The following is a 20248-nucleotide window of genomic DNA, read 5'->3' on the forward strand; positions in this document are numbered from 1 at the left end:
GCTGTAAAACAAAGCAGTGGCTGTCCTGTGTTCCACAAAATATATTGCTTCATGAGTAATCTCTTCACGTTCTGTAGGAGAACGTATGTTTATATTGGACACTTTTAAGTAGTGTGCCTCCTGTGTCTTAGGGATTCAGGTCCTAAAAAAACGCTGCAGAAGGAATCCCCTTCTGGTATGTTAACTGTCGTTGAATTTTGTTTTGATGCAGGGTAGGGGGAGGGGGTAAGACAGGAGTTGGTTTTTTTCTTTGTTGATCTGTCTTGTAAATATGTAAAGTTTATGTGTTGCAGGAGTAAACAATTAATTTCTAATACAAAGGATTTCCTCAGAGAAGCCTTGTTTTCATTCTGTCCCCTCCATCCCTTCCTCTAATCCCACTCCTTATTAGTAATGATTTTTTTTTAATTTTTTTTTTAACGTTTATTTATTTTTGAGACAGGGAGAGACAGAGCATGAACGGGGGAGGGGCAGAGAGAGAGGGAGACACAGAGTCCGAAGCAGGCTCCAGGCTCTGAGCCATCAGCCCAGAGCCCGACGCGGGGCTCGAACTAACGGACCGTGAGATGGTGACCTGAGCTGAAGTCGGACGCTTAACCAACTGAGCCACCCAGGCGCCCCATTAATGATTTTAAATTTGTTTCTGACCTATCCTTCCAGCATTTCCTTTTGAAAGTACAAGAGAATATATACATATACCTCACCACCTTACTTTATGTGTTTTTTATACATGTTCATATCCTGTTACCTGTCACCCTTTCTTATGCAAAAGGCAGCATACTGTGTACCCTGTTCTAGACCTAGAGGTGGGTGCCTGTGAACGATAGTCAGATATTAGTAGTACCATTCCTTAAATATATTTCCTTTTTGTTTGCTCATCACACTTTATGTATGCCTAAAAGCATTTATCACGTTTTTATAGCTGTTTTTTATGAAACCATATCTCCTAGACCATGAATGAAGTAGGAATGGAAACGTAATATTAAACTCTGTAAGTGCAGTATAAGAGATTATTAATTGTTGCATAGTCAGGCTGAGTAAATAAGGACATGAAAACTGTGAAACAGATTATTTAATATAGCTCATGAACCTCAAATCATTGTGTTTGGGGTGCATTAAGCCAGTTTCCAAACTAGGAATAGGGATATTTTTGAAATTTGGGGACTAATATATTTGGGACTTGAAAACATTTATCTGTAATTCTGAAACTGTGGTCATGTTCACAAACTACACTATAAAAATTTATATGATCCATAACATAACTGAGTACTGACTTCTAGATCCCTTTGATGTAGTAAGAAATTAGTCAAAAGAGTGTTTCTTCTTGGTGTCAGTCAGGGGCAGCCCTATTTGTTTTTTACCACTTTTAGAGTTTTGTGAATAAATTGTCTTTGGTTCAAATCAGAGATCTGCAGTTTTACTAGCTATTAAGACCTTTTGGAGAGTGATTTAATCTGAGTACAAATTTTTGTGTTTCTTTTTTTTTTTTCTGTAAAATAGGAATGATAATACTTCCACTGCAGAATTGTAAAAAATACATTAAGGTGGTAAGGTATAAGTACCTACCTAACCTGCTACCTGGCACAGAGTAAATTCCCAATAAAAGTTAGTTCCAATCTTCTTTTCCTTCCCTCTTCTCCCTGCCCACACTTACCCACACTTTTCATATCTTTGAAAATGGTCCACGCCCCCAAATTGCCTGCCTTCCCTCCCTGCTAATTGGAATTCTTCTCTTTGTGTAACTGTCTAAGCTAGGTAGGAGAAAAGAAAGGTGATTCATCCTGATGATTAAGCAACAGTTTAAAATTTTTTTTAATCTTTTATTTATTTTTGAGAGAGAGACAGTGTGAGTGGGGGAGGAAGAGAGAGAGAGAGAGGAACACAGAATCCAAATCAGGCTCAAGGCTCGAACTGTCAGCACAGAGCCTGACATGGGGCTCGAACCCATGAACCATGAGATCATGACCTGAGCGAACTTGGATGCTTAACCAACTGAGCCACCCAGGCGCCCCTAAACAACAGTTTTTAAAGATGCACTATTTAACTCAGGTCTTTTGTAGCACTTTTGGCAATATAAAATTTATTTTAGCAAAAATCATTTAGTGAAGGTGAGAGAAAAGTGGTTTTAGTTTGAGGAGAAAAGAAAGTGGCTGTCCCAGGAGTCAGTTCCATTCTGGTGATACATTCCTTTCCTTCATGTGAACTCAGAGATTGTGTAAAATCATTCAGGTTTTTCTGTTTTTCTTTTTTTTTCTTACATTACAGTGGCAATTCTTTTGTGGGAAAAGGGAGAGTTGGCTAGGAACCATTATATGAGCTATTTTTAAATGCTTGGATTTATTTGACTGTGGGTATGTCCTCTTTTTCTGGGAGTTAAAAACCTTAGAACTTAATGAAACATACTATAGGAGAAATCCCACAAATCCTTAGGAGGAATAGCACTATCTGCCAGACAAGGGGAAATGCTGTTCTAAAGAAAACTGTGAAAACCCTTGCTTGCTTTCTACTTTTATCCTTCTCTATGGATTATGAGCATAATTGACTCTTATTTATGGCTTTTCTTTCACTTCTTGGGCTGAAGAAGCTGCATGGCTTAGATAAAGATAGAGATAATATGAAAGGACTATAGTAAGCAGAGTTGTCTGTATTTGAAATAAAGAAAGCAAGATTTACATTTTGGCAATGCGAATCATCAGCCTAGGTTAATGGCAAAGTGACAGTGTAGGAGTGTAGCAGTGTGTGGTTCCACTCAGCAAAGACCTTGGCAGATCTGGCTAGATGATGGTTGTCCTAAGGTAGGTATATAGTTGTAATGTTAATTCTGTGTAGTTTGTTATTTTATTCCCTGATTCTAAAGGAGCAGAATGTTTTCAGCTAAAAAATCTCTTCCCCCATACATGCAGCAAAAAAAAACATCATCTCTTCTCCTTAGTGATTCATTTTAACAGCTTCCTCCCACCCCTGACAAGAATTATGCCTATTAATTATGCACATCTTAGAATTAATTCATATCACCTGAACATCTGGAAAAGAATAGGTGTGTCCTAGAATGGGAGTTTTTACTAAGGCTGAAGGAAGCCATGAGTGAGGTGGTCAATGTTGGACAGCCAAACGTCAATTTTGACAGTGCTGGGTACCTTGGCTGTGGGGTAGAGGGAGTGGTGAGAAGGCAGGAAATAAAAGAGAATTGAGAATAGCAGTTGAAAGGATCCAAAGAAGAACTTTGCAGTTTAGCTTGGTGTTCTGGTGGCAACAGTGGGCCACTGAAAAATGCCTTAGCCTGAATGCAGTAGGGCTGTCTGTGATTAAGTTGAAATTCAAATACACGTTTGAAAATTTTAGCCAAATCCAGCACAGCCTACTGATTTTCCTTCTGTTTCCTTCCTATCTTTTGTGGGAAGAAGGTAGTAGCATAAAAGGAAATACAAGAGACAATGTGTCTCCATTCTCCTTCCCTGTTCGTTTTTGTAAACCTCTGAAACCTGTCTTTAGATGTTTGCTATAATTTTTTGAGGCAATAGAAAGACAAACATCATATAATTTGAAGGAAATCTATTCATTATTGGCATCATAGCATTAGAAAAGTTAGCAGTTATGATAGGCCAGTACATCTGGCCACACTCATAGAAAACAAAGTATGCTTGGGTTGAGTTTGGTTTACATAGTTGAAGCAGATTGTTAATCATTCACTGAATCGATGCTCAACAGGTTAATTGAATGAATAGTAGTATACCTTGGGGAGACCAGCAGTAAATATATACACAAATACAACATAATTATAAATTATGTTAAATGCTATGAAGTAGGGGCACCTGGGTGGCTCAATTGATTAAATGTCCGACTTCAGCTCTGGTCATGATCTCACAGCTTGTGGGTTCAAGCCCCATGTCGGGCTCTGTGCTGACAGCTCAGAGCCTGGAACCTGTTTCAGATTGTGTGGGTGTCTCTCTCTCCCTGCCCCTCCCCTGCTCGTGCTGTGTCTGTCTCTCTCAAAAATGAATAAACATTAAAAAAAATTTAAATGCTATGGAGCAAACGAATATGGTACTATGATGGAGAATAACTGGAGGACAGAGAAGGAAGGACTCAGTGTTTTTCATATGAACCTTGAAAACCTCTAGTTTTGGCAATTTATAGATGTGTTAAAATATGCATTTTTCACACTTTATAGTACTGTCAAAACTTGATAATCATCTGTGTTTTCTCCCATTTGATTTTTTTTTTCTTACCATTTATTAGCCATTCAAACCAAAACTGTTTATTCTCTGTGTGTGAAATTCAGGGTATATTTTAAAAGACCTAAGTGATGTAATAATAACATGTATTCACTCATCTTCCTCTTCCAGTGCTACATTTCAGTCAGGTGGAGTGAGTTAATTATTTGTGTGTAAAGTAGCAAAATATGTTAGAACTACTATAATAATAGCTTTTCTAGAATTTCCATAAAAATCTTTCAAGAGTTTTTAATTTATGATACATTTCCATTTAGTCAAGTTTACCTAAAGTTACCGGGGTAGTAACTTTCACAGAAATCTGGGTTTTTGTTTTTGTTTATTTTTATTAAAAAAAATTTTTTTAATGTTTATTTATTTCTGAGAGAGAGAGAGAGAGAGAGACAGCATGAGCAGGGGAGGGGCAGAGAGAGGGAGGGAGACACAATCCGAAGCAGGCTCCAGGCTCTCAGCTGTCAGCACAGAGCTCGACGTGGGGCTTGAACTCACGAACCATGAGATCATGACCTGAGCTAAAGTCGGAGGCTTAACCTGAGCCACCCAGGCGCCCCAGAAATCTGGGGTTTCAATTGTGAAAGTTCCTGGGTCTCCCTTCAAAGATGAAAAATCCGTATGTTATGTACTCTTTTTTTGTTGAAAACCTTTATTGTATGTTATGTGACCAGAGACTAACCCAGAGTAAGAATGAGAGGAGTAGAGCAAGTCATAATGTGGTTGTTGATGGAAAGCTTCCCTCTCTCTTAATTGTTGGGGGGCAAAAATCTTGCCTATGTTTATCTGCATTCCATCATGTTAAAGATACTATGGGGAAAAAAATCTTAAACGCTCATTCCTCCCATTCTTGATATTTCACCAAAATCTCATTTATTCATAGTGAAAGAGCTTTTATCAAAAGAAATGATCATAGTAGTACTATTAGGATTTTTAGCTATATACTATCATCTGTGCCTTATACTTCTCAGTTATAAATCTCAGCCCTAAAAATCTATTTCAGGTTTTCTTTTTCTCCTTTTGCAGTTATCGGTATCCTGTCTAGAAGACATTTTGACAGGTGATTAGAATAAAAAATAACAGATGAGGGGCGCCTGGGTGGCTCAGTCGGTTAAGCGTCCGACTTCTGCTCAGGTCATGATCTCACAGCTTGTGGGTTCGAGCCCCATGTTGGACTCTGTGCTGACAGGTCGGAGCCTGGAGTCTGCTTCGGATTCTGTGTCTCCCTCTCTCTCTGACCCTCCCCGTTCATGCTCTGTCTCTCTCTGTCTCAAAACTAAATAAACATTAAAAAAAAAATTAAAAATAACAGATGGATGTCTTTGCTTTTCACCAAGGGAACTAGACATGAGGCCATTCCTTACTGATTACTGGAAAAGAGATATTGATACCAGGATCCTAATATGTTATTTTGGAAAGTTCTAGGAATCAGCTGGATTCCATTACTCTTAACTGTGGGCAAGCATTGGGATCCCTTTTACGCTACTCACATGGGTGAAAACTGGTATGGAGAACTGCGTGTTCCGTGGCAGGAACCCTAGTGGGCCTTCTAAGTATGGGAATCCTCCCTACCAAAAATCTGGTCATGCTTTAGTTTGACTTTCACTTCATTTATTTATTTATTTTTCAATGTTTATTTTTGAGAGTGGGGGGAGAGGCAGAGAGAGAGAGGGAGGGAGGGAGACACAGAATCCGAAGCAGTCTCCAGGCTCTGAGCTGTCAACCCATACACCAAAGCAGGGCTCGAACTCACAAACTGTGAGATCATGACCTGGGCCGAAGTGGATGTTTAACTGACTGAGCCACCCAGGCGCCCCTCACTTTATTTTTTTTTAAGTTTATTTATTTATTTTGAGAGAAAGTGCAAGCGTGAGCAGGGGAGGGCCAGAGAGGAGGGAGAGAGAACCCCAAGCAGGTTCTGTGCTATCAGTGCAGAGCCAGAGGGACATGGGGCTCAGTCTCACCAACCATGAGATCATGACCTGAGCTGAAATCAGGAGTTGGATGCGCAACTGAATGAGCTACTCAGGTGCCTCCATTTTACTTTATTTTCAATGTGTTTTTGCCTTATCTGAAAGTTCACAGTAAGGTAATTTTAAGTGTTTAGGAAAATTATCACTGGGAGGTGGGGTTGCCAGATTTAGCATGTGTTATGTGCATACACACATTCTTTCAAGACACCCAGTATGTCTGAAAAATTGCATGGGACATACTTATACTAAAAAATTGTTGTTTATCTGAAATGCAAATTTAACTAGACATTCAGTGTTTTTTATCTGGCATACCTACTAGTGTAACTGTATCATTTACCATCCAAACCAGGACACTTTTGAGAGTAAAGTGGAGCACTTTTAATAATTTTGCCAGGACAACAGATATATTGGGACTATCCCAAGAAAACTATAAAGTATTGTCAGCCTAATTATAAGAGGTTCTGAAAGGATTTTTGATTACTGGTTTTAGATTTTCATAAGCAATCACATCTTTATGTCATTAACTTGTATTACTATGAATCTTTATAAATGTAAAGTGTATTGCTTTATAATTTTATATTAAGAAATATGACTAAGGCATCTTGACACATGATTGAAGCTCTCTTTTTTGGGAAGGTGTTGGGGGAAGAGTTTGAGAAGAATTGGTTTTATTTATTGAGTGAGTGAATGAGTGAGTGGGAGCAGGGGAGGAAGAGAGAGAGAGAGAGAGAGAGAGAATCCCAAACAGGCCCTGAGCTGCCAGCACAGAACCAGATATGGGGCTCAGACTCACAAAACTGCGAGATCATGATCTGAACCAAAATCAAGAATTGGATGCTTAACTGACTTAGCCATCTAGGTGTCCTGGTATTTTTTTAAGTAAACTCTAAACCCAACATGGGGCTCAAACTCATGACTCCAAGATCAAGAGTTGCGTGCTCCACTGTCTGAGCCAGCCAGGCATGCCAGAATTGGTATTAAATATGAATTCTAAAGATAAAATTCTCTTACTTTGTGAGTTAAATGAAGCCACCACTAAGTACGTGAAATTACGGTTTAAGGATATTTTAATTACTTCTTTTTATTATATATGTGTGTATTTTACTATCAGCAGTTATAACTTAAGACAAGAAATTCTGTATGTTTTCTGTCTTGTATTTGACTTAATTCTTCTCTTCTAACCTGTGTACTTCTTGTTTTGGGGGATATAGTAAATAACCTATTATACACATTTAGCTCACCCTTCTTAATTTCATAGCCTTTTATCATCTGCCCTTGCTCAACCTATCTAACTTCATTTTGCAAATCCACCCATAGATATTTGCTACATGACAACTACTCTGCTGAGTACTACAGAAATGTGACATGGGAGGAAACTGGTCCTGTCCTCAAGCTGCTGAGAGTGTGCACTTGATGTGGTAGTCTCTCCACAGCTTTGTATATTTCACATTGTTTTTCTCTGTCTTCTTAACCCCGTCTCTTTTGAAGTGTGATGATTAGTATGTCAGAAATAGGCGTAGCATGGTTTTGAATAGGAACTGTATGTTGTCTTATTCCAACATTTGTTCGGCTGATGCACAGGATGTTATTGGAATTTTGTCTACATTAATGAGAGGTGTTCAGGAAACAGCTTAAAACAACTACTAGATAATTTTTCTGTGCTGTAACTTATGCATCAGAATAAAAATGTATCAAAGTTCAACAGATTTGAACTGCCTGAGGAACCTTTGAGCAATGAGTTGACTCAGATAACAGTTTCCCAGATTGTTTTACCTTTAACAAGATTGCCTGGTTTCTCTAAAGGAAAAATTTTCTTCACAAGTATTTTCTTGCTTTTATTGTTTTGATTATCAACAGTTGTTTTATATTATAATGTTGGTTAATTATTTAAAAATGTAAGTACTTCCCATTGCCCTATTTGTGTTATCTTGAAAAGCTATAAAATTATTTCTACTGTATACTCACATGGTAAAAAGTTTATATGATATAAAAGCATATATAGTGCAGTCATCCCTGTCTCCCAGCCACCCATTCTTTTCATAACCAGTTTTTTGTCAATATTTTATATATCCTTTAAGAGATTACATGTACAGATATTATATATTCTTTTTTCTTTTCACATAGTAACATACCATATGCACTCTTGTGTACTTTGCTTTTTTTATGTAACACTGTATCTTAGAGTTTACTCCTTATCAGAACATAAAGAGCTATAGCCCTTTTTTAACAGCTGCATATTATTCCGTGTTACAAGGCCCCTACTAATCACTTTATTGTTTTCAGTTGCTTGCTGTTATATACAGTGCCTGATGAACAGCTTCATAACATCTCATTTTGCACATGTGCAACTCAATTAACATGAATGTGTATATCATTGCAAGAAGAATTTCTGGGTCAAATTGTATTCACGAATAGTTGAATGTCTTATTGTTTTTATGTCTAATTGTTTTTCTTTAAAGGTAATACATATCTGTGGTAAAACTTAAAACCTTACTGAAAAGAATAAAATGAAAAATAAGTTCTCCAAGCTTCTAGCCCCACTTCCTAGATGTAACACTTTGTTGTCTTTCTTGTGATTATCAACTTGCCTAATACTCATTTTTCTTTTTTTTCCTTGTCTTTTTAAACATAAATGGCTTTATGATATTCCAGTATATGGATATATCATACTTCATCCAGTAAGTTCCTGATTGGTGGACATTTAAGATGTCTCCAGATATTTTTTGATACTAGTGAGGTTACAGTGAAGAACCATGTAGATACATGTATTTGCATACATATCATGTGTTCGTTCTATTGAATAGATTCCTTGAATCAAGGAATACATGCATTTTAAATATTGATTCATTTTATAAACTGCTCTCCAAAAAGATAGTTCCACTCGATACGTCCACCAGTATATCCTTGCTAACTCTGGCTAGTAAGATCAAAACTTTTTAATCTTTATGTGTTTAGTAAATGGCAAAACACAATCATATTCTTATTTGAACTTCTTGTATTATGATAAGTTGGTCATTTCTGTTAATTTTCTATGTGTTAATATTTGTGTCCTTTACACATTTTTGTTATGCGTTGTTCACTTTGGTAGTGATTTGTAAGTGTAGTCTTCTATTAGGGAGTAGTCTGTGATCATGTATGTTAGAAATAATTTTTTCTCAGTTTTTCATTTTTTACCATGTTTGTGTTCTGTTAAATATACACAGTTTGGACCCTAAAGAGATGAGGGAAAGGTGGAGAGTGCTGGGAATGAATTAGTGGAAGATCCGGAGAAAACTACTAAACACATTTTAAATAAGGAAAATAACATGACAGAAATGATACAGTGTTTTTGTCTCTTTAGAGGAAAGATATAAATAAAAGATTGTGAAGTGTTCAGTTTGTATGAAGTATAACAACACACAGATATATCACTTTTTTTTATATTTTTCCCTCCAGAGGTTTTATCAGCTATGATTAGTGTGCTCTTGGTGTATATACTTATGGGATTCCTCCTATATGAAGCTGTCCAAAGAACTATCCATATGAAATATGAAATAAATGGAGATATAATGCTCATCACTGCAGCTGTTGGAGTTGCTGTTAATGTAATGTAAGCTCTATTTTTTTTAATGTAATAGCTTTATTTTTTAGACTAGTTTTAGGTTCACAGCAAAAATTGAGCAGAAGGCATAGAGATTTCCCATATATCCCCTGCCTTCAAACATGTGTGGCTTCCGTATTATCAGCATCCTTCAGCAGAGTCATGCATGTGTTACAGTTGATGAACCAACATGAGCACATCACCACACGGTGTCCCTAGTTTACATTTGGATTCATTCATTCTTGGTGTTGTATATTCTTTGGGTTTGGACATTATGGTGTCACACACTCTATATTGTTTTCACATCGGTATTTTTAAGTACTGTGAACTGAGAGATTTTTATACATGCATTCAGTAATGTGCAGTGGTATTTTTATGTATTTTAAAATTATATATGTTAAATATGTAATTTTTCTTATGTTAATAAAACACTTGGAATTATAAATTCCTCACTAGTTTGCTCAATTATGCTGAAGTTTGACCAACAATGAGGAATTTAAGTGGGACAAAGTTTTTTTTAACTTTTATTTTATAATACTTTTGTATTAATAAGATATTTTTAACTACAAACTTTTTTCCCTAAGAATTATGAAATTTTTAGGTTTATACTTAATCATTTGGATCAGCAGTCAGCAAACTTTCTTGTAAAAGGCCAGACAGTAAATATTTTAGGCTTTGAGAGCCATGCAGTCTCTTTTGCAGCTGCTCAACTCTGCTGTTACAGAACAAAAGCAGCAACATGTAATATATAAACAAATGAGCATGGCTGTGTCCCAGTAAAACTTTGTGTACAAAACCAGGCATTGGGCCACATACGCTTTACAGACCATGGTTTGCCAATCCCTGCCCTGGCTTCCATTCCTACTTAAAATAAAATCAAAATCCTTACCATCACCTTTTTGATAAGATCCTTTGTACCTCTCTAACTCATATCCTAGCATTCTTGCTCACTTTAGCAACAATGGTTATCTTGCTTTTTTGAAACACGTAGAGCACATTTTCATACAAAGGCCTTTGCCCTGGTATTCCTTCTGCCTAGAACCACCCTTTCACCACCACCTGCTTCTTGACTTGATTCGAGTCTCTGCTGAGAAGGAATCTCAGAGAGACATTGTCTGACCAACCACCCCCCCCCCCCGCCCCGACCCTAGCACTCTCCATCCCTCGAAGTGCCTTACTTTTCTTCAGAATAGTTGCATTGCCTGGCAGTATTTTCTGTATTGATTTGTTGAATTCTCTGCCTTCTCTACTAGAACAGAAGCTAGTAGAGCTTCTACTGCTAGCATGGGGATAGGGATAGGTCTATCTGATTCACTGTTTTGACCCTAGCACCTAGAATAGTACCTGCTATGCAATAGGTGCTCAGATATATATTAAATGAATGAGTTCCATGTTGTCTCATTAGTGTCTGATTAGCAATAAATATTTTTATCAATACTGCTAGGAAGAATAATAATGTTTTCTTTTATTTTTGACAGAATGGGGTTTCTATTGAACCAGTCTGGTCACCACGCCCATTCCCACTCTCTGCCTTCGAATTCTCCTACCGTAGGTTCTGGGTGCAGACACAACCATGGGCAGGACAGCCTAGCAGTGAGAGCTGCATTTGTACATGCCTTGGGGGATTTGGTACAGAGTGTTGGTGTACTAATAGCTGCATACATCATACGATTCAAGGTAATAGGATTGCTAATTTTTCTATTTTAAAATATATTTAATTTCAATATTAAAACTAAAGGTAATTGTCTTTTATCAGTATATTGGACACCAAAGCTAGTCTTACTCATTTTGCATTTAGGGAGGCTTAACTGAGCCACCAGTATAGCTCTTTTGCTAACACTAAACACAGTAGTATCATTTTACAGAGTAACAATCTGTAGCTGGCTTCAGTACCACCTTCACTCAAGTTTAAACCTTGTCCCTGAACTGCTAGGTACTGGCATGTGTGCTGGACTGGAAATCCAGAGATTTGTGTTCTAGTCTTGGCTCTGCCATTAATACTTTGAGCAAGTATTGAGCAAGTAAGTCCCTTAACTCTAAACTCTTATTTATTAGGTTTATTTATTTTGAGAGAGTGCACACAGGCACACACATGCACAAGTAGGGGAAGGGCAATGAGAGAGAGAGCAAGTGAGCAAGAAACTCAGTCTCCTCACTCAGCACAGAGCCTGACGCAGGGCACTATCCCATGACCGTGAGATCATGACCTGAGCTAAAATCAAGAGTCAGACACTTAACCAACTGAGCCATCCAGGAGCCCCTCTAGATCAGATAAGTGGCTGCTAAAACTCGTTTGAGCTCTGATATTCTCTGGTTCTGGTTGGAAGATTTAGGGAAGGCACAGAGGAAAGCAGTAGAACCAATGATTAAACCTCTGGAAATAGGTCTTACCAGGAAAGGTATTTAAACAATCCAGGAAAGAGTCACAGTATCTAAATTTAAAGGTATTCTTCAGTCCTGGCAAAGGCAGCTAAAGAATGGGGGACATGGGGACAGAGTATGGCTTGTTTTGCTTTACAGTCTGTTTTATGTCAGCCTGTACTTAATCATACAATTTTGCTCTGTCACCTTTCAGCCAGAATACAAGATTGCCGATCCCATCTGTACATATGTATTTTCATTACTTGTGGCTTTCACAACATTTCGTATCATATGGGACACAATAGTTATAATACTAGAAGGTAAGCTCTCACTAATATCCCCCGTTGTGGGTTTATTACTTCCCTAAATCAGATTGGGGGTGGGCGGGGCACTCTAGGGTAGGTAGGAGTCCTGTCTTTTCTTTTTACAGATGCTTATAGGTTATAGTAACACCACTTTATGTGTATATAAAATATAAGAATTGATGTGCTCTCCCATCTGTTACCTATTCGATCCTTATAATCACTGAGAAAGGTAGGTAAGGTAGACATTATTATCCCTATTTACCAACAAGGAAATTGAGGTTCAGAGGGGTAACATAACTTGCTTAATTAAGGTAATGCTGCTAATAAATAAACTATGGAGCTAGGACAAAGATGCAACTCTTTTGAGTCTTAATACAATTATGTCTACTGGTTTATTAATTCCTTAATTCCCATTTAACTTGCTATTTTGTTATATTTCCTACATCCCTACTTATATTAAGTATATGCCTATATTTTCAACAGTACGTTCATTATCATTGGATGTTCCCTTTTTTTCATTTTTTTTCTGTCTATCCTGGCTTTTTTTTTTTTTTAACGTTTGTTTATTTTTGAGAGAGACAGCGTGAGAGTGCAAGCTGCGGAAGGGCAGAGAGAGAGGGAGACACAGAATCCCAAGCAGGCTCTGTGCTATCAGCAGGGCTCGAACCCATGAACTGTGAGATCATGACCTGAGCCAAAATCAAGAGTCAGACACTTAACTGACTAAACCACCAGGTGCCTCTATCCTAGCTTATTTGTTAAATGAAGTATTCAGGTTTGATATATATATTTTTAAGTTGATTTATTTTGAGAGAGAGAGAGAGTGCATGTGCACGTGTGCCAAGCGCAGGTGGGGGAGGAGCAGAGAGAGAGAGAGACAGCACCCAGCCCATCGTGGGGCTCAATCTCATGTGGGATCATAACCTGAGCCAAAATCAAGACTTGGATGCTTAACCAACTGAGCCACCCAGGTGCATCCTTGTCTTAAAGTATTAAGATATTTTAAAGTATTCATTTAAACTGAATTTGGTAAAGCCGTTTGAGTTCTTTGGAAAAAAAAATTCTATCAGTTATATATAACTTTTTCCCCCAAATAAACTTTACTTATAAATGATATATTCTAAACTAATAGGTGTACCAAGCCATTTGAATGTAGACTATATCAAAGAAGCCTTGATGAAAATAGAAGATGTATATTCAGTGGAAGATTTAAATATCTGGTCTCTCACTTCAGGAAAACCTACTGCCATAGTACACATACAGCTAAGTATGTTGCTGACGGTAAATCCTGGGGTTGGTGGACTTTGTCTTTGGAATTTAATTTAACATTTTTGCTTTTAAATAAGTAGGAAAATTGTTTCTGCTGGAAAGGTTTGCTTTAAGGGAGGGTTCAGACTTTTCAAAAGGTGAGTTGCAGATCAATAATGGCAGCCGAGCAATAATTTTCAATCTCTTTAAGATGAGACATTACAAATTGATTTTTGCTTTCAGATTAAAGCATGAAGTGTATCTACCATGCTGTATTTCCACATAAGAAAAGCTGGATCTCTTTTTATTTCTTTAGGTCATTTCACAGATTGATGCTTTTTATTTATCAAAATAATACATGCATGTGGTTTATTTTTTTTTAAAGTACAGAAGACTTGCAATTGATGTCCAGTATTCTTTCTCTGAGAGTGGACTAGAGGGATTGGAATAATGACAAGCCATCCTTGCTTTTTAAGCTGGTGTGCTTCTCCAAGAGAGGAGCTTCAAGAGGGGAGAAATCAAACTAATAAAAATAGGTTCACTGTATATGAAATTTGTTATTTCCCTGTGTCATTGTAATTTTGTACAATGAATAGTAATGATATTTTCTTGACATTGCAGTTCCTGGAAGTTCATCTAAATGGGAAGAAGTACAGTCCAAAGCAAAGCATGTGTTATTGAACACATTTGGCATGTATAAATGTACTATTCAGCTTCAGAGTTACAGGCAAGAAGTGGACAGAACTTGTGCACATTGTCAGAGTTCCAGTTCCTAATTTTATATGTTTTGGGGACCACTGCCTTATTTATCCTGCAGTCACAGACCTGAGAGCAATAAATGTGCACATCTGAAAGAGAAAATGGAATCCCTGACAGCTGTGTCCATATCAAGCACCTGTCTCTCAAAACAATCACTCTATCCTGAGAGTGCTACTTTCTGTTTAATGGTAAAAGGAGACTTCACCATGGTTTTCAGATGAAGATGTTTCCAAAACACTATTTATAGAATGAGACGTGACTCTACAGATACCTCAAAGAAGACAATCCAAGACCACATTTCACTAACTGTGACAGAGTACATGTCTTAAAGGAAGCATCAAGAATTCAGTATTTGCATTTAAAAATCCTTTTTAAGGACCATTTTTTATCAAGCTAGTGCTGGAAAACTGATTTTTTTTTTATTAGGTAATCTTGACAGCCAGCTTCTGGAATTTGACACCCAGTTATGTTTTTACAGAAATTATTTCTCAACAGATTTCAGAGAATACTAGAAATTATCCAGATAGTGGAATAAGCATGTATTCCTAAGTGTTTCAGAAATGTTTTATTTCACAAATAATGTTATTGTTATAGTTATACTTTATAAACAACTTTTTCCAGATGTTACAGGGTTTTGAATTCAAAGTTATCATTTTGGTTATTTGTAATCTTAATCAGAACCAAATCTTTACATGTTGTGGTGGTCACTGTCATTAGGAATATTTAGGAAATATTTTCAATACTATTCTAAATGGCAGAAGTTAATCTTAAATTACTATATGGTGATTTAAAATATAGGAGTGAGGATGGAGTGTGGAATGTCAGATTTAAGTCTTCCTGCAGTCACTTAATTCATGGAATTATTTTAAGAATAGCAGGAGACTGCAAAATGTAAACAATGATCCTCTGTCCTTGTAAGAACTGAAAGTGTGCTTGGTACCTTGCTTCCTGCCTCCATACCAGTTAGTCTGTGCCCCTTCAGGGTAAAACTCTGGAGAGCTGTGGTTCAGTTTGTAATGCCTATCTTTCACATGTAGATTAACCACATTCCTTCAGAGACAATTTGTTTGATGATATGGGTTAGGGATTCTCCACGGACTCTAGAAACCCTAAGATATAATTTTGAGGTTTTCCAATAATACCATAGCAGAAATGCCCAGAGAGATAGGGAGAAGACATTTAAAAAGAAAGAAAACATCAAGGGTTTTTGACCTTGTATTTATGTTGTTTGAAACACAGGAATTGGGATGGACATTCAATCTGTGTTGTAGGGAGGCTAAACCTGGAACTTTCCAAACCGAATGCAACCTAATTGGTACCAGTTGTGTTAAAGGGGTAGCTGTGAATAATCAGGTTTCATTTTGCAACTGTTGGTTTTGTGATTATCTTTATGCACTTTAGAAGTCTATTTTCACAGGGACAGTTTCTTAACCAAGAATGGATATGGTTCTTGAGGTTCTCAGAGAATCAGAGTACAATTACTAGGCAAGTTGTGAATTAGAAGCCTAGATAAACATGCAGATGATTTATAATATCAAAGAAGGAGAGGAAACAGATTTCGTGTTTCTACCAAGTACCTCACTGTAAGTAAACCTAAGATAAAACCTGAAGTTCCCTAAAAGATGATTAAGAGTTGATGGTATCCCCCAAAAAAGGGTTGATGAGGGTTAATGGTATCTAGTAAAACCCAGTGTTTATTGAATTGAATTGAAAATTAACCTTATGCGGTTCTTGCTGTGAATCCATTTAAAATGATTTGAATTTTTAAAAAATTTTAGTAGTACATACATAGTTTAAGTCAAAATTCTCTTAAATGTGGAAGGCAAATAAGAATAAATGAGAAGCATTTCAGTGGACATCTGGGCATTACGGACTTTGGGTACGTAGCAAGAGAAAGGAAAAGAACATGCATTGTATGCTAATGGCTTTCCCTGTATTTGCAGGTGTTTCCCATGTGTCCACTGAGCTTGTTTCTTGTAAACTTTCCTTTATCCTAAATAGGCGTATCTTACTTTTCATATCGACCTGTTCCTTGAAAAAGTTATGTGATAAAACAGTCTGAAATTCATTTGAGGATTGAAAAGGATTTTTTGTAAAATGCAGAAACAGTGAAAACTTTTGTAAATTTTAGTGAGTGTGCTTTGTTTAAGTGAGGTACACATGAAGTTCCCTGTGCTTTGTCTTTTGTAGCAAGGACTACACATTTTGTACTTGTGCTTTCCTGGAGCTGAGATTGAAAATTGATAGATTTCACTTTTTGTAACTTGACAAAACCCACACAGGACGATGTGAACTTAGCAGATAGGGCCAGGGACTGCACGACGGAAGCCACAGAGCCTTGGGTCTGTCCCTACCCTGCTGAGCTGCAACCCTGAGTCACACCCCTCAGACAGCCCTCACAGGAAGAGTTCTCCACTGTCCTGACACAGGCGCTGGATAATTCTGGATAAACACTTTGCATTGTTAATTTTGCACTGAGAAAACAGATCACAACCTAAAAACTGGGCAGTTCTTCAGTGTGATGTTTTTTTTGTTTTTTTTTTAAGTAAGCTCCACAAAGCGTGGAGCCCAGTGCCAGGCTTGAACTCCCATCCCTGAGATCAAGACCTGAGCTGACATCAAGAATTGGACAGTTAATCAACTGATGCACCCAGGTGCCCCCAGTTTGATGTATTTTAATTAACATTTGCAAATAATCAGAGTTACTTGTATATATAAACCTGTCAAAACTCTGGCCAGAGGCAGCATTTTGATTTATTTTAGGAAAAGACCTATTTTTCATTAACGACCATGCTGCCTTACAAACCTAATGTGAGGAATATAGTTGAATAGGGCATCTTTCAGAGAGCTTTGAAATGTAGAACCATTTCAAATAGAATTCCCACATACACTTCCCATTAGCTGTGCCTTGTGTAATATGAGCCCAGATTTTCGCAGCTTGCAGCTCCTGTCAGTATTGTTTGCCAAATCACAGACTCTCTTATTTTACTGTTTTCGTTTCAAGTTTGGGTACTTTATTTCCATTTTCTAAAACTAAGTTTCCTGCTCTTAAAAGTCTCAGTGTTCTGGTTCTGTGTCTTGAACCCAGGTGTCCTCACTGACAGTGTTTGTTTTTAGTAGAATTTTCCCAGAATAGACACAGGCAAGATCAGATACATGAGCTTCCCTTTTGTTTAAATGTGAGGAAAACCATCTTTCAGAAACAAAGCACCACTTATAAACTTTTTCTTCGTGAGGAAGAACCCTTTTTTTAAACAGCTGATTGTTCTTGATCCAGATTTCTCTTGGACACTGAACTTTACAGTATAAGTATGATAGAAATAGACTACACTATACAACCATAAGTGAAGATTCTCTCTAATAAGACTGGATTGTGTTTCTTAAACAACTACTCTCACCACTTTAGAAGAGGTAGTCATTCACTTTTGAAACAAGCACAATGAGGTAAATTTATTTTCTTTTTATGAATTTATGTGAATTGGTTCACCATAATGAATAAGGTGTGTTTTTACAGAATCTGAGCCCCGTTGGAATAAGATTTTAGGCAATTTTCCTGTTGACTCTACCTTACATATAGTAAATTTAAAGTTACAGAATGTGTTAATAGATGTAAGATTAGTTCCTTTGGCTTGGTTTCTTTTTAAACCAAGCTTAGCTCATGAGCCAGTTGAGTATTAGTCCCAAAGAATAGTGACACCTTGCTATATGCTGTGTTGAGGGGAGGTGAGTCTGATTTCCAAATGATTAATTTTTTTTTGTCTCTAACCAAAACATGATTTGCAAACTCTAACTACAGATCTGCCACGGGAATCTTGCTGGAAAGGACATCAGATTTGTTTTACAGCTCACCAATCAGGGATATTTTTTGTTATGTTCGTAGGAGCCCGCAAATTAGAAGAAATTGTCGTGGGAATTCCTCAGTATTGAATTGTGTATATGCATTCAGGCCATCCGATCCTTGAATTCCTGCTTACAAAGGGTTTACTCTGTTATGTTATTCTTCCGATCGTATTGTAAAGACCAATATTTTCTGATTTTTGGTAAGACTGGAAAACATTTACGGAGACTTTCCCAATTACATCTATGACAGCGTCAATTTAAATATTGCAGTTAAGTATATTCTGAAAAATTGAAATGGCCAGTATGTCAGCTTTGCACCTGGAAGATACCTTATATTTGGAAAGCTTATGCTTCTCTAAAAATATATGTTATTAAGCCATATCACAGTTTAAGAAATTGTATATACTTTTCCATTTGCCCTTTCAGAAACCAGGTATTTTGCATACGATTGATTTTAGGAAGATTTTGAAGCTGGTGTTTCTCCATATAATTTAAGATCAAGGTATAGTATATGTATATGTACTTATTTGCAATTTTCAAATTGTAATTTCCTATACATTTATTAAATAAAGTATTGTTTTGCCGTGTGGTTTATTAAAAAATGAAAATATATAATCCTGAAATTTCTGGGCTGCTTTGTTGAGCAATAGCAGACCTTAAAACATAGTAATAATCTTAAAAAGCATTGGAAAATAGATGATAACCTAGTTTTATAAACTCAGACTGTAATGCCCTGTTTAAGGTGTTTAAGAACTAAACCTGGGAAAAACCTTCCAGATAAAGAAAAAAAGAGCTATTAAAAGAATCTATAACTTTTTCTACAAGTCACTTTTAATATTCCTGCAGGCCCAGCAGCAATGGCAGAAAGGAAAGAGATGCTCCTGTGAAAGTAAGATTGGTGAGGGCCTTTGTGAAGTCTGAGAGGAATGACCTGGTGACCCTCCGATGGTACAGACAGGGGGGGTCAGCACACTGTGCCTCATGGGCCAAGTCTGGCCTGCAGCCCGTTTTGCGTGGCCCATGGAGCTGAAAATGGTTTTTGTATTTTTTAATGGTTAAAAAAAAAAATCAGAAGAATGATATGTGAAAATTACGTTGAACTTTAAATTTCAGTGTAAATAAAGTATTCCTCAAACACAGCCACACTCATTTCATCACGTATGGTTACCTGTGGCTGCTTTCGTGCCGCGGTGGCAGAGTTGAGTAGTTGGGACAGATATAAAATATTTACTATCTGACCATTTGTAGGCGAAGTTTGCCCGCCCTTGGTATACACTGTCGTATGGTTTCAAGGCTCTTAACAGCGCAGATTGATGCGGCAGGCTTTTCTGGAGTCTGCTCGGAAGTTTCTGTGACTGGCCAGTCTGAAGGCCACCTGCGCTGTCAAAGCTTCTTCCCCTCCCTTACCTTTTTTTCTTTTGTCTGTCTTCCTCGGAAGTTTGAGGCAGAGATAGAGGAGAAGAGGAGCAGGATTTCAAACACCGTCTATGTGCCATATACTCTCTAAGTTTACTAGCAAAGCAGTTTTCTACCCCCTAACACCAGGATCATTTCAGAATACTTTTCAATATACAGGTTTACTGGATTTTTTAATTTTCACTTAAGTTATGACAAAAAAATAAAGAAAATGTCCAACCTACTGAACCAATTCTCTCAGATGTCCCAATTTCAGTATTATGGTATCTTAAAGATGAGAATGCTTCTCAAACCAAGTATGTAGATCTCAGTGGCTAAAACACTGAATTATATAATATTTCTTAGAACTTTAACAAATATGCATTAAAGTACCCTATGTGTGTTGAGTACCCTATGCAGCTTGTGCCAAATGGGCACTCACGAATGAAAAATACCATTTTATCTGCTAAGACGAAAAACGTTAAAAAAAAATTAAAAAATAAATAAAAATAAAAATAACATGTTCTTTAAAGTTTCCCAGTCACCTAGAGAAAGACTGCTCTA

At 37.1% G+C, this 20248-nt stretch overlaps 2 protein-coding genes and 1 pseudogene across 2 annotated transcripts in view; 1 reads left to right on the plus strand and 2 right to left on the minus strand.

The window, feature by feature from the left end:
• SLC30A4 (solute carrier family 30 member 4) overlaps nucleotides 1-18876 on the plus strand; it is a 29974-nt gene extending 11098 nt beyond the window's left edge. Inside the window, exons 3-7 of the mRNA XM_047075153.1 lie at nucleotides 9632-9785; nucleotides 11255-11453; nucleotides 12352-12457; nucleotides 13575-13709; nucleotides 14312-18876. Of these exons, the coding sequence (XP_046931109.1) occupies nucleotides 9632-9785; nucleotides 11255-11453; nucleotides 12352-12457; nucleotides 13575-13709; nucleotides 14312-14466 (749 nt within the window). The 3' untranslated portion in view covers nucleotides 14467-18876. The remainder of the gene's footprint in view (nucleotides 1-9631; nucleotides 9786-11254; nucleotides 11454-12351; nucleotides 12458-13574; nucleotides 13710-14311) is intronic.
• Nucleotides 1-20248, minus strand: part of BLOC1S6 (biogenesis of lysosomal organelles complex 1 subunit 6) — a 134315-nt gene that overhangs the window by 99341 nt on the left and 14726 nt on the right. The gene's annotated exons all lie outside the window — the stretch shown is intronic.
• Nucleotides 1-20248, minus strand: part of LOC124508617 (cAMP-regulated phosphoprotein 19-like) — a 59872-nt pseudogene that overhangs the window by 27761 nt on the left and 11863 nt on the right.

This window comes from Lynx rufus, unplaced genomic scaffold (genome assembly GCF_022079265.1).
Source record: "Lynx rufus isolate CCGP_SWC_20201006 ecotype Redwood Valley unplaced genomic scaffold, mLynRuf1.p SCAF_13, whole genome shotgun sequence".
Lineage (NCBI taxonomy): Eukaryota > Metazoa > Chordata > Mammalia > Carnivora > Felidae > Lynx > Lynx rufus.